Raw genomic sequence first — 14163 nt, forward strand, 5'->3', positions numbered from 1 at the left:
GCGATTAATGAAAAAACCGGAGGAACCGGGAACTCGGGTTCTTCGATGGTCGCAACTTTTTCACACCATTTTCCCTTTAATTGTAAATTGTTCTCGTAATTCCACTTAATTGCGACGAAGATGAGGTTTAGACTTTTTAATCCCTTTCTAATTTCGCGAATTATACGCACTCGGACGAAATATAGAAAGATGGAACGATTAAAAAAGCTTTCTATCACTGAAATAAAAGAATGTCACCTAATGTTCATCATGTTCTTGGATTTTGAAATATCAAAGAATAGCTTTCAGATCGTTCATTAACTTTTGACAAAAATTCAAGAAATCAAGATGACTAAATTATTAATCACCATTTCATAGAAAATTTACCGAACTTGCCGTTCCGTATTCTTCTTTTTTTCCGTCCGACTGCAGTTGTTTTCTATCGGATGTTAACGAAGCAATACGATGTTTGCAATAACAGTCGCCGATGTCCCTTGCGGTCAAGGAAACATCGTCACACGCACGGCGAGGCTCGTTGGAGGACAAAATGCAATTCCTCACGAATTCCCTTGGATGGTGAGCATAAGCAGAAAAGGCGGACACTTTTGCGGCGGTACCATACTTAATTCAAGATTCGTCCTGACTGCAGCCCATTGCCTGTGTTCGTGAGTATACTACGCATCCTCTATTCTACATACATACACGAGTTTATTAATTAATCGACAATTTAACAAATAATTTAATGGGTTCGATATTTAGTTAATTATTAATTATGAAATTGTGAGGTATTATGCAACAGGGTTTGTATATCACTGTTTCTACTGATTGAAATGTATGACTTAAATACAGGTGCACAGCAAATATACGGTGCATTTCATTCCACCGTTTCGTGGCGTTATATTTGTTTTCAAGCAATCACTTATTTATAGATAGATTATCGATGAAACAAGCTTCGTCGTTATGTTCTATACATATATCTAATGTTATATGTATGAGTAAATGAAGCTTATGTCGCACTGTAAAAAATTGTCATTTTTAAATTAGAGCAAACGAATATTTTCTACGTAAGAGTTAATTTCGTTGAGTGATACATCGATCGTTCGGAAATTCTGCGTTCGTCAGATTCTTCGAGATTCCTCGATATTATTGTCGGAGTGATTTCTTTTTAAATGATACAAATATTAAAACACAGAAAAAAGAAAAAGCACGAAGAATTATCGAGGAAAGATGATTATAGAAATAAAAATTCCATTCTTTTCAAACATCGAATTTTACTTTTAAAAGAACACTGCTGCCTAGAAGACTACCCAATATTCAATACCCTGAATATTTTTACAATATGGCTCGATTATTTATAAATTCAAAATAAATCGCTCGGTCCATTCGATTTAGAAACTCGTTTCCCCGACAGTTCGTAAAAAACAACGAAAAAAGGAGTACCTAAATTTCAAAGCATTACAATATCGATCGGCCGGATAGTTTATACCCCCATTCTTTGCAATAATGCCGGTGTACGCGGTGTTCGCGTAATCAATATGCAGGTTGCCATCGAAAATATTCATGGCAGAAAACCGACTGTTTCTTCATGGAAAGCTGCCCATTGTTCCCTGTAATCGAATCTACGAGCACCGCTATAGGGTGCAAGAGAGAATGAGAGAGAGAGAGAGAGAGAGAGAAAGAGAGGGAGAAAAGAGAGAGAAAGAGAGATCTTATCGCGGAACGATATTCACAGTGGCGCCCGTGTGTGCCAAAATTTTCTACCGTTTTTGATATCGCTACTAAAATGTCAGCGAAACGCAAGCAACCATCTTGTCCAACAAACCGTAGCTGTAATTATTCCGATCCGATCTCGACGATTGAATGGTGGTATTCGATAGCCGCGCGGTTAAACCTCGTCCACCGGAAACAGCATTCATTTTTCAGCATGCAAATGTATCGTTACGAATGCATTCGCCGCGAGTATCGTAAAAACGGATATTCTGTAATACATAAATACGATAGAGTGCGATTGGTTCTTCAAATTTGCAGAATAATTAATGAAAGATAACGGGAACGAAGTAATAATTATTCGCAATTTCAATAAGAACAACAGACAATTTTTTAACATAGTCCTTCGAGTTTCAATGTACTCGTACGAAAGCTTATAAACCTTGGTTCGTACTTTTGATACGAAATAAATCTCTGTCCTGATAAAGTCACGACAGTGAGCCTTGCGACCTCTAAAAAGCTGTAAGAGACCTAAGAGATCCTTCTTGATCAGTCGAAAACTGATTTTTCTGAGAACATAAAAACGCTTGTGCTACTTAGAACAAGTGCGTTGAAAGAGAAGAAACTATGTTAGAAAATTATGTTATCGTAAGGCGTCTGTTTTTATCAAGATAAAATTTTATAGCTTCATTTTGGATAAGCTTTCATTCATCCTCGTAAGAACATTGGCCAACGACGAATAATCGGATTTGGAGCAATTGGAAAATGATTATAGAGGAAAATGTGGATGACAGAAAATCTTCTCGTTTGTATCTTCCTGTGAGTAACGAATCATATAAGCGAGAAATACCTCTATATTTTCAGGCGCGAAACTAAAGAGAAATTGGAGGAAAATATCACTTGAAAGTTCGACCCGAGTGGTTCAATTTTTTAAGAACGAAGTTGCCTCAAAAAAGCGCCGCAAGTTATTGCGTCATAATCCACTTAATCCATCCGTGCAATCTATGCAAATCTGTGCCAGATTTAAAAACCTAGAAATCCGCGTGTTGCGCGCGGCGGCGATTACGCTCTGTAGTTTGCAAAAATCATCACGCTCGGCGAAAGGATAAAAAGTTTAATGCGCGCCTCTCTAGAAATTACGTAACGTGTCAGGAAAAAAGAAAACAAAAAGAGGGGTATAAAAGGGAAGAAAAGAGGAAAGGGAATACTACGAAATTCCAACGTCCCGCTACACCTATTTTTATCGTGTCACTTTCCCGCGAAACATTCTTTCGGAGAAAAAAGATTACAAACGTTGAGAATCATCGTAACGGATAAGATCGGATGAATTACAGATAAATCGGAGTCGAACACGAAGGGAAATTTTCACCCAATTACGTATCGTAGTAACAACATTTTACCAATGCGTACAAATTGACATAACGAATTAGTAATTAGCGACACTTGCTACTTTTATAACTGTAAATCGAAATAACGTACTTTGCTCGTCGCTAGAAATACTATTACACGCATTTGCTATTTAAATATCATTGATTGTACTAACGTCGAAAGTCTCTCCATCGGTTTAATAGAATCTTCTGAATCTGCCTTACATATTTAAAAAAGCCAACAGTCTGATAATAAAGAATTTGTTAATAATATAGATAACTTTATAATCGAAATAGATCTCGCGAAGAGAAAGCGGATATCCGAATACTTTCAAACCGCGATGTACATTTGTACGTGCTTATAGATATGTATAGGGGAATAATGCCTACGTGGTGAAATATCGAGGACCGTTAACAGGACAAACGTGTTTCTCTGACTTGCTGTCTGGCTTTGTGATTATCGAATGGCCGGATAAACGGCCAATCACTTCGTTAAAATTATATAAAACGACGGGACCGTGTGTCGTTTGCCGGTGTCCCGTCGTTCCCTGCGGTCGTATATGCACGCGGGACACGATATCGATGTTAATTGGAGCGACGATTACATTTTAAATGAAACCTCGAGCGTATTTTTCCGGCGAACGAGCGAGTCGAATGGAAACGCAAAGAGCGTTGTGTCAAGTTAAAAACTGCTGTGCCGCTATTTACTCGCGTAAACACTGTCGCCAAATAGAGTCAAGAGGCGGCCTTTTATTAAATGCCAGAGTGAAAAACGTTTCTGTCCTGGCTGGAGATGTGTGTTTGTGTGGATACGCGAATCAATCCTTCAACGGTTGCATAACACGACGTTCCTATCGTTTATACGAACGATTAACGGGACGCGTTTAAGAGAAAATAATAACGTTACGAAGAATCGTTTCGATGGTGTACACTTATACGATTCAATAGAATTCTTGTCGAACGATTAACAGACTGATCGGCCAAACGAGATTATTTAAACGATCGATCGAATCGCACGCGTTGTTAACAACGACCTTTTCCCCATATTCGCGGAATTGTCTGCGATTAATTATGCAATGGGTTATCGATGATATACCGCTCTTCGTTTGATCGGCACGTAGAATATATTTTGGTCTACATTTCGCGAATTATCGTTTTCGCGGAAAATACGTATTATATCGCGACGAGAATTTATCATAGAATTTGAAATATCAGCCGGTGAAATATAAAGAATAGAAATACAGCGACTATACGCGTAGATTGTAAATGTCGATATCGATACGATAGGATTTTAAGAATCGATGTTTAAAGCACGGTATTATATGTTAAAATGAAAAGAAAAAAGAGTCGCAAAAAGGGGCAGAATGTGTCAGTGGTTCAATTTAAAAGTAATTTCCACGCTTCTCATTTAAAGGGAATCGCACACGAAGCATCGTAATAGGATCCTGGAAACTCTTCCAATCACCGGCTAAAATCGAGAGAGGATTTCGAAAATATTCGTAATTCTTTTTTCTCACGGATACAGCGCGGAGATTTATGTGGAACAGTGTCCATGCAGGTGTAATTAAACGTCGAGACAGTGGTGTTGCGCGATGAAACGTGTAGGCGTTCTCTATCTTTGTCTTCGTCGAGTATATAACAGAAACAGAACGATACAGAGAGACACGGAGAAACAGACAGAGAGAGAGAGAGAGAGAGAGGGGGGATGGCGGAGGAAGGGGTTGAAACTGGACAGGGTGGCCATAGAGAGAATCCAACGGAGCTTCGGCGTTGTAAACCATGATTGCGTGTAGATTACAGACCACTCGGTAATTGCTAGCGGCCATGCAAAACGCATGACAAAATGTTACCAGCTAGCGCGAGATCGTGAAAATATATCCGACTCCGACCATTGTCCGCGTTTTCTTTATCGTTCACGGAAACGGCCGAAATAAATTTCGTTAATGCGGTTCTACGCGCGAAAGAGAATTATTTGTTAAGTTATCGCGAAAGGGGGAAAAGCAAGAAATGGGAAAAAGTGGCCACAGACAGATCGAAGAATTTCAAATGTGTAACGATACAAAGATCTGTTCGTCGTTATTATTCATCGGAACATCGTGTAATAATATTTCGACGACGCTTCGAGTAAAACTGTAAAAAAGAAAATAAATGACAAATTTTGCATTATCGACTAAATCGATACGAACAGAAACAAAGTTCACCGCGAAATACTCGGCAATCGTTCTCCTCGCGCACACCAGTTTACAAGCGAATTAACGGTACGATTAATGGCCGAGTCGCCAGTTAAAAAGGCCACTCCCCTTAACCGGTGGCGCGATTCAACGTTTAGCCAGCGGTGCATTTTAATTGGAAGGGGTGCGATGATAAGGGCAGGGAGTAACTACGATGATGCATCCGTGCTAAATCGTATAATCCACAACGGGTGCCGGAACAATGGGACTGCCTCGACGAAGATGGAAGGGTCCATTAAAACAGAGGGTTGTCTTTGTAAAAAGAGACGAACCTTGAAACTTGGGAAACGACTCGAATGTGATTGCACCATCCGCGAGTCGGTGGAATCAAGGCAACGAAGTAACTGGGACGAGACATCCTCTGGTGCTCCCTCGTTTGTAGCAGAGGGTGACACGAAAACTGTTATAATTTCATTAATTATTCGGAAGCTGCGTTGACCAATTAATTAAGCGAAACCGCTACATTTGGAGGCTGTTCGAATACCAATATCGAAGCGTTGCTACAGCGAGAAGCAAAACTTTCGGTTAAATAATCGCGAGCAAAGGCTACGAAGGAGTTGCTCCGTTACTTTAGAAACATCGAGAGGAATGAAAGAAATAGAAGAAACGTTAGTGGAGAAGAACGTAAAACGAAGAATATAGAGTGCTGCCTTTATTTCACACATTTATACCTCCTGGTTTCTCGTGCACTTAACTTTCACGATGATTGCTTGCCGGCATCGTTACTGGACTTTGACTCCTTGCGGTCCGGAAACGGGCAGAATACCCAGCTATTTGTCCTACTTGGCCTACATGTATCCGTAATGCGTGTAAAGTGGAAGTTATAACTCGTCGTTTTTCAAACAGACGTTCTTTGGAAGCTTTAAAGCGTAAGGATTTACAGGATGCGAGTTTAAGGAAGTAGCGCGTAACGTGTACGTTTTGGGATAAGATATTGGACAAAATGGAAAATACGCTTCCTTGGAACGCTTCGGAGTTATCATCGCGTTAAAGAGATTAAGAACAGCTAGAAAATAATTTACTAAGCATCGCGAGTATTTCGAGTAATTTAAATAATTATTGTATCGATCCTTATTCGTTATTACCACACTGCCAACGTTCGTATTTTTGTGGATAGAACGAAGGAAATGGAACCGAAGCAAAGATTTATTTCACCTACTTGTTTCTACGTTAAGAAATATCGTAACAAGTACTAGGCATACCTCGGTATTCCGTGCCGTTGCATCTGCAATTTTTCATAGAAACATCATTTTCTCAGACCTCCGTGAAATTTCCCTTTTTCCTAAATAAAATACACTATATAAATATTACACTCAAGACAGTCTGTATCGACGATTTAACGAACGATAAATATCTTTTGCTTTCGATTCAGAGGGAGTTCTATAATCCCCACCGGTCAATTACGGATCAGCCTCGGCGAGTACAATCTGAAGGGACCGGAAGTTCCAGCGTCGAAGGAAGAGAGAGTGACGAACGTTATCCTGCACCCTGGCCACAAGTGCGGAAAATACGTGGACGATATTGCCCTTCTGGAACTTGCAAGGCCAATCGCTTGGTCGGAGAGCGTGAAACCCGCCTGTTTACCTGTGGCCACAGGGAAACCAGGGTATAGCGCCTTCGGCGGGGAACTCGCCAAGGCTGCTGGATGGGGTTGGTTCGGCGAAGACAGGTCCAAATGTAAGTAAATAATTCCACTTCATCCCCTCTTCCTCGCCTCTTCCTTTTGCCCGGTAATTCGCTCGAGAACTAAGAGTCGTTGACGTTAATTACTTGGCGTTTCATCGGATTAATGGGATATAAAATCGACTGTAACTTGGCGAGAAAATCGCTGCTTCTGCTACCAGGCTGTTACAAAGTGGATTTTCCAGCGAACCAATGATTTTATCGGCGCATTAAATACGAACAAAGGGAGCAAAAATTTGTTACGTTGCCATAGTCTATTTGTTTTCGATAATGATATTGTAAGGGGCACGGAAGTAGAACAGGTGTGCCACCCAAGTTTTCCATGAACGACTAAGTAAGCGAATTTTACCTTGGTCGAAATCGCGTTTCACCAAAGTTCCTGCTCGCTGCCCTAAATTAATGGCGCTAAGAGATCGAGTCGAACTTTCACCTAAAAGCGCCCTCGGTGAAATTTCCTCGATTCCGAACGCTTCCGCGTTCAAGATACGCGTTCCAGAGCAATAGAAATTTTCTAAAGGGAATGCGGAAAAATATACCGATGGTTTGCTTGGTATTTTTATTGATATTGAAACTTCCTACGGTAAAACTTGGAGAATGAACAAAATTGATTTCAATCCCTTGTCTCGTAATATAAGATTACGGTCGTGACGTACATTACGCCTAATTTAGTTTCGTAATTTTAGTTTTAATTTATTCAAGATTACCAAGAACCATCAACTACCCTTTAAGTGTGAAAATGTTACGTAGCTTTAATGATTCTACGTACTTTTGGTTACTTTTATTATTTCTGAAATATCTATCGATATTACCACACCTCGTTTATAGAAAACTTTCTACGCTGATTACGTGTCATTTCAGTAAACTAACATTTTTAAATACGCGATATTTTTTAAGCTCTGATACCAGTCTCGTGTCACTAAGAGTTTTCCTACCTTTCGATCTTCAAATATACCTTTGCAATATTAGACATACGATCGATATGATACGTATGGCGACCAATGTAGCTTCTGCCAAGCAATAAATTTCCAATGATTAAAGCAATAAATAATAAACTGTGTCATATACATGTAGTCGAAAGACAAAAGAGCCAACCGAAAGCAAAGAGATAAACGTAGATTTCAAGCACTCGACAATCGTGTCCGATTAAAGCAGATTCCACGTAGCCGCTTTATCAAAAGCTCGTTCTATTTTGTCTTGCAGATAAACGAGCGGACGTGTTGCAGAAAGTGGAGGTTCGCGTGATCGAGAACAACGTATGTCGCGAGTGGTACGCGAGTCAGGGAAAGTCGACCCGCGTCGAGTCGAAGCAAATGTGTGCTGGCCACGAAGAAGGTGGCCGCGACTCTTGCTGGGTAAGTGAAATCGTCTCGTATCGTCTTCTTATCGTCTCGTATCTATCCCTAGTTTATACGTAGAAAACTAGCTGCGTGTATCGATTTTTCTGCCATTCGTGTGCAACTAGTTAAACAGAGGGTTGCGTGTCACTCGTTCGTATACGAAATTCACGTGCTGCCCAACAACCACGACACGAATTTGATAAATATCCAGCTGCTCGCATAGATGCGTACGCAGGTTGAATTAACAGGCAGAGATTGGGTCGCGAGTCTCTGCCACCGGACTGAATCGTTCGACCACAAAACAGCCAGAGGGACAGCGAAAAGGGGGAGCGGGAGGGATTGAAAACCGTCAAAAAATATGTTGACAAAATATTGCGGTCTGGTATGACGTAATTATCAGAACGGGTAACTGCGGGAAAAGTGGTACGCGCCGCTATTTCCAACTCGATACGTTTCATCGCGGATTTACGATTCTGTTCGCGGGTCATTTGACGGCCGCCTTCTACTTCGTTGAACAGGACCCTGTTATCGCGCCGCTTTACGTTTGGTCGGCCGTGTTTATGCAATGGATGATTATCGTATGCTAAGACGACGCATTAAAATTACTCGTGCGATACGTAATTGCTAAATATAATGATTAAAAGATTTTCTGTATTGGAGACACTGTATCGAGGACATAGGTAAATGTTATCCTGACTTCATTGAATGAAATTAGGAAGAGAGAAATTTTGTATTCCCTGTAGACATATGTAAATGTAATTGTATTTTCTCGTAGGCTGATAGTGGCGGACCTTTGATGATCGGAAGTCAAGCCGATGGTAACATAATGGTGGTGGGGGTGGTCTCATCAGGAGTGGGTTGCGCTCGACCACGACTTCCGGGTGTATACACTAGAGTCTCGGAATACATACCCTGGATCACTCAACACGTACTACGATGAAACGAAACTCGAAGTTTTCCATTCGCTTCACTTTCCGCGGAACTGTCTGTATAGACTTCGAAACGCATTTTCTCTTCGTGTATTTAAAGAGAAAGAGCGAAGTACCATAAGATCGATCTTGTCAAATATGTAACGTATTCTTTTCGTTGAAGAAATTTCGAAGCTAGAAACCAATGCTTGAATTAGTCTTAATGGAGATTCTTAAATTATTAAAAACTTACTTTAAAAGATAGATGTAGAAAACTAATATAAAGCATAAGACGTGATTTGTAATACAAATTTCGTCGATTGCAACAAGAATATAGAATTATAGAATAAAGTTATTAATTAAATTTAGCGAAGCCATTATTGTAAGCATAAATAATTTATGAAATTCGTCTCTTTATCTAGTCAATACTTGTATTACAATTTTATCAGATAAGATATTATATATTATAATCAAACTGCCACGAGAGTATTGTAATTTAATAATATAATTAACACGTAATTATATACAGAATTTACATTTTAATGAATTTACATTTTACGAATTAATACACCGAATACATCATAATATATGTCATAAATTATATTCTTCTTTGTTTCCTTGGTCTTGGAGGGTTCCACGATACTCTAGTGTCGTCTGTGATAGAAACAACTTGTAGGTTTGCTAGCTGAAGACCTTTTAGGACACCCTGAATGGATGTAAAAATAGTCATTGAAAGAATATACATGCAAAATGTTAAAAAAATTTGAGACAGGTCATTTTGCTTTTTTTGGAGGATACTATACGTTGTTGAAGGTTGATCCTACCTTTTTAAAACATTCTGTATATTTTGACAAAAAGATTTAATTTATGCATTTCACCTACCATTCTGCCGGGTCCAATTCCCTGTATTCTCAATCGGACTGTTTTGATACCACTATTAAGAATACGCTATGAAAATATAAAGCACGTTAAAAGAACATAAAAAGTTACAAAAATTTGAGTAAACATCAAGAAATTTTTCTTACTGTTCCAAATGTAATTGCAGCTTGTTGCGCTGCAATGTTAGTACCCTTCTTTGTATTTTTAAAACCTTCTATTCCAGCCGAATGTAACATCTTTCCCATTCCTATAAAAATATCATTGATTACGATAGAATTATACAAATGATATCGATAAAACAATATTTCTATAATAAAACTTTCCTTTATAATCAGTAAGGGACATTATTGTGTTGTTAGGAGTTGACTTAATATTAATAATATGTAACTGATCGTATCTTACACCATCGAAAAGCTTATACGGCGTAGAAGCATTAGGAAATAACGAGTTCCTGAAATGGACATTTTGTAAACATTATATTAGACTAATATGCATAGCTATCTACAAGAAGATACAACATATTACACAAAGCTATGATATAAATGTGGTGTCCATGCAGTATGAAATTAAATATTTACATTTCACTTGCGCTAGTTACATTGGCTGTTTTTTCTCCTTCCAGAATTACATTTTTCCCTGTTTCACCAGCTCTTACTTTTTGATGTCCAACTCGAAATTCCCTCATAGTATTTGAGGTTATGTGAAAATCTCGAACATTAGTGAATTTCAAATACGGTAATACCGTAAATTTCCCATTAGACAATATCGTACTTCTTGTTAAGGATCCTACTGCAAATTGCAAAGTGGACAGAATCATTTTTGTTTATATATATACTCGCAATCCGAAACAAAACCAAACAATTGACAAACTCTCCCTATCAGAGTAGTACATGCTATGCTACTCCTTACACTCTGCAGCTCGTTTCAACAAACTTAAAACCGAAATTATTTTGGAAAAACATTTATTCATATTTGGACATTAATTGAATATTTAACTTATGAATTGATAAGCTCTTCAAAGTTACCAATAGAGCAATAAGATAAACAGGTTTGTTTCCTCTGACAGAAATGGCGCTTACATTAGGTTCGATGTATTTTAAGTAAAATAATACACAACTTTAATTTTGAATACTACAGATACTAGAAAGGAAATTTGAAATTATTGAAATTCATATAGTCATTTGCTAATTGCTAAATATTTTTACATTTTCGATCACACCTGTTCCAAATTTATATCTTAAGACAAAATTTGAATTTTATAATTAGTAACTGTTATGAAATTATTTTAACTGGTTACTGCTTATCTATTAAATACGATTGCTATAAAACCATATTACTATAAAAAGCAAAATATCCAGACTGTATAATTTTTATAAATTCAGTCATAACATTTTCCTATACGCCTTCGACTAAATAACGGTTACTATTTCATATCTTTATAGAGTAAAAGATCAATATTGAAAATCAATATTAGAGAAAAAAGATTTTAGCTATTCACATATCATAATCCTACCAGAAATATTAAGCATCGTTATAGTGGCATTCTTTATTTTATTAGTAAGTATTATTAAACTCTTTACATATTTTTGTCGTTATAATGAATAACTGATAGAACTCTTAACTTATGCATCCACTCATTCAAACACGCGTGATGGACCATTCCGTAATTACGTACTCAGTACTCACAACTATGTCACATGATCCTTGACAACTTATAAGATTAATGTCATCGTACAACAGCTTACAAAATTTAGTTTCTAATTCCTCTTCAGGTCAAATGAAATTCTAGAGGGAGAACAAGAGACTTGTCTTGCAATCAATTACTTTCTGATATAAAATTGTGTTATCTCTATACTGTAATGATAAACATAAGTTTCTTTTTTAAATTACTTCTATTTGTGGTGTATCAACACAAAAAGAAACATATCTTCTCAAACATTTCGAGCACTTAAAAAACCCTTATTACAGAATCCTTATATTTAAAACTCTGAATGATAAATTTGTATAGCACACACAATAAAACTTCATACTATATAGTTCTTACAATTGTCTAATTCATCCTTCAAACATTATTCACGAATTCTCAATCTTATTGTGACTAATTTAGAAAGATAACGAATTATTCTTTTTCCTTACTCTTGTCAGTAATTACCTTTCTTAATCGACCGAATATTGATATATAACAGAAAAGATATATCATTTTTTGAACCTTAGCTGTACTTATTTACGTCCAAAATTACTTATACTGTAAAAACTTGTTAAATTTAGGATTCTCGTATAACAAACGAACAGTTTATAAAACATTGAGTTGCAGCTTTATTTTAGATACCATTATTACTTTGATATCTTACGACTTTTAAGCACTTTCCTCATTACACGTAATCTTATCACATACAACTATGTATGACTAAATACAATCTGTAACTTATTACATCTATCCATACAAATAATTTCTTTTGTGATAAATCTTTACAGGGTATATCACAAATTGTTTGAAAATGCCATTAAACTTTTTTTGTTTGTTTCCTTGCAATACCGGTTGCAAGTAAATACAGCCTACTAATAAAGAATGACATCAAGTGGCATTGATTTTCTTTCCCCGATCCTTCTGTTGGAGTAATAGTGGCTTATCTTGAGACCCGAGTCGCATAGTATCAAATGTAATGGCTTCAGGGTTCCAAGTAGAGCTACCGTTCGATTCATTCATATGATACAAATCGTTTACGTTTTTATTCAAATGCAGTGACGGTATATGTACTTATTATATTCTTGCCATGACGCTCTTTTATCATTTCCTCGCTCATTTCAGAGAAAAGTGCGGCATAAGCAGTAAATATATTCATAATGATCGTGTTATCCTCGACAAAAACAATTTTGTAATAAAAATTTTAAATCGTATATCATAAGAAATAATTCTTAATTTGCGAACAGAATCAAACGTTTTACATTCTCTTTTGTATCATATTTTCACATAAACGGTTTTTTCTTTTTTTTGTATTTTTTTTAACGAAATTTATTTAGAATTTTTGTCTACCTTCACAGTTTCTATAGGTCATGTACCAATTTTTACATTATTAAGTTGTTATCATGCATTATGATTATTTATGATTTGTAAGACCAAGCACCTGTAGCATTGATTGTGGTGGAGGCAAGCTCGAACGCGTGTATGCGCGCGCGATACGAAAATTTCTCTCTTTTTTCCTCGAGAATTTTATTCGATCTTTTAATAAATTTAAAAATGATCATTTATCCCAATCGTTCACTACTACGATATGGTAACAGTCAGTTATATTTGTAAGTTAATAATTCATTTCAAGAATTTTTCTTGGTGCAACATTATATGTATAAGAAAAATACTTTATATTATTCGTTATTTAAGTCTGAACAAAAATGTAATGTTTTCAATTTTGTATAATACTATCGGTAGTTAACATTTTTTTAAAAAAGTTGTATTTAAAAATTTGTTAATGTAACAGTCATGAAGTAGAAGTAAACCCATAAATAAAATTTTGTATAAACAAAAAATGAATGTTAGAAACCTTTCCCCCAGACAATGTTATTTAAACTACCTACAAACTATTTTCATTGCTAAAGTACTAGAACAAAAAAAAAAGAAACAAGTATTTATGCACTGAGAGAAAATTTTTAAATATACACATATGTGTATATATATATATATATATATATATATATATATATATATATATATGTATATGTATATATATATATGTATATTTTTCATTTACTTATCATAGTTAAATACAACAAAAATTAATTAGTCCATCCAGAACATACTTATCGTTGAAGAGTAGGGAATATCAGAAAAGTGAAATTTAAACAAATGCTATATACGACATGTAGTTTTTAATTTACAAAATTTCTCTGTATGATTTGCAGATCATATATATTTATATACTATGTACCTATATATCTATATATGGTAATATTAATAGCATTATCATACAACTTTATGCAAACACACACATATACGTGTAACATCCTCTAAATTTGCTTAAACAATACTATTTTATGTATGATACGAATTAAACATCGTATCTCAAATCCAATTTAG

General features: G+C 36.3%; 2 protein-coding genes across 2 annotated transcripts; one reads left to right on the top strand and one right to left on the bottom strand.

The window, feature by feature from the left end:
- The first annotated feature begins 444 nt into the window (after nucleotides 1-444).
- Nucleotides 445-9578, top strand: LOC138182655 (clotting factor G beta subunit). The gene is made up of 4 exons (XM_069118684.1): nucleotides 445-644; nucleotides 6657-6961; nucleotides 8168-8319; nucleotides 9080-9578. The coding sequence occupies exons 1-4, from the start codon at nucleotides 445-447 to the stop codon at nucleotides 9242-9244; spliced, it is 822 nt and encodes a 273-aa protein (XP_068974785.1). The 3' UTR covers nucleotides 9245-9578.
- A 121-nt stretch (nucleotides 9579-9699) lies between these two features.
- On the bottom strand, nucleotides 9700-11110 carry mRpS11 (mitochondrial ribosomal protein S11). The gene is made up of 5 exons (XM_069119212.1): nucleotides 10670-11110; nucleotides 10412-10542; nucleotides 10238-10335; nucleotides 10095-10160; nucleotides 9700-9918 (listed from the first exon to the last, which is right to left on the bottom strand). The coding sequence occupies exons 1-5, from the start codon at nucleotides 10906-10908 to the stop codon at nucleotides 9811-9813; spliced, it is 642 nt and encodes a 213-aa protein (XP_068975313.1). The 5' UTR covers nucleotides 10909-11110; the 3' UTR covers nucleotides 9700-9810.
- Between the last annotated feature and the right edge of the window lie 3053 nt (nucleotides 11111-14163).

Source organism: Bombus flavifrons, chromosome 8 (assembly GCF_040668555.2).
Source record: "Bombus flavifrons isolate JBK064 chromosome 8, iyBomFlav1_principal, whole genome shotgun sequence".
Classification (NCBI taxonomy): Eukaryota; Metazoa; Arthropoda; class Insecta; order Hymenoptera; family Apidae; genus Bombus; species Bombus flavifrons.

Excerpts from the sequence above, each read along its gene's own strand:
- mRpS11 (XM_069119212.1), bottom strand. The coding sequence starts at position 10,908 with ATGATTCTGTCCACTTTGCAATTTGCAGTAGGATCCTTAACAAGAAGT. Across the intron at positions 10,336-10,411 it reads CCTTACTGATTATAAAGGAA|TGGGAAAGATGTTACATTCG; the intron begins AGTTTTATTATA and ends TTTTTATAGGAA. Across the intron at positions 10,161-10,237 it reads CTGCAATTACATTTGGAACA|CGTATTCTTAATAGTGGTAT; the intron begins GTAAGAAAAATT and ends ATATTTTCATAG.
- LOC138182655 (XM_069118684.1), top strand. The coding sequence starts at position 445 with ATGTTTGCAATAACAGTCGCCGATGTCCCTTGCGGTCAAGGAAACATC. Across the intron at positions 645-6,656 it reads GCAGCCCATTGCCTGTGTTC|AGGGAGTTCTATAATCCCCA; the intron begins GTGAGTATACTA and ends CTTTCGATTCAG. Across the intron at positions 8,320-9,079 it reads GTGGCCGCGACTCTTGCTGG|GCTGATAGTGGCGGACCTTT; the intron begins GTAAGTGAAATC and ends ATTTTCTCGTAG.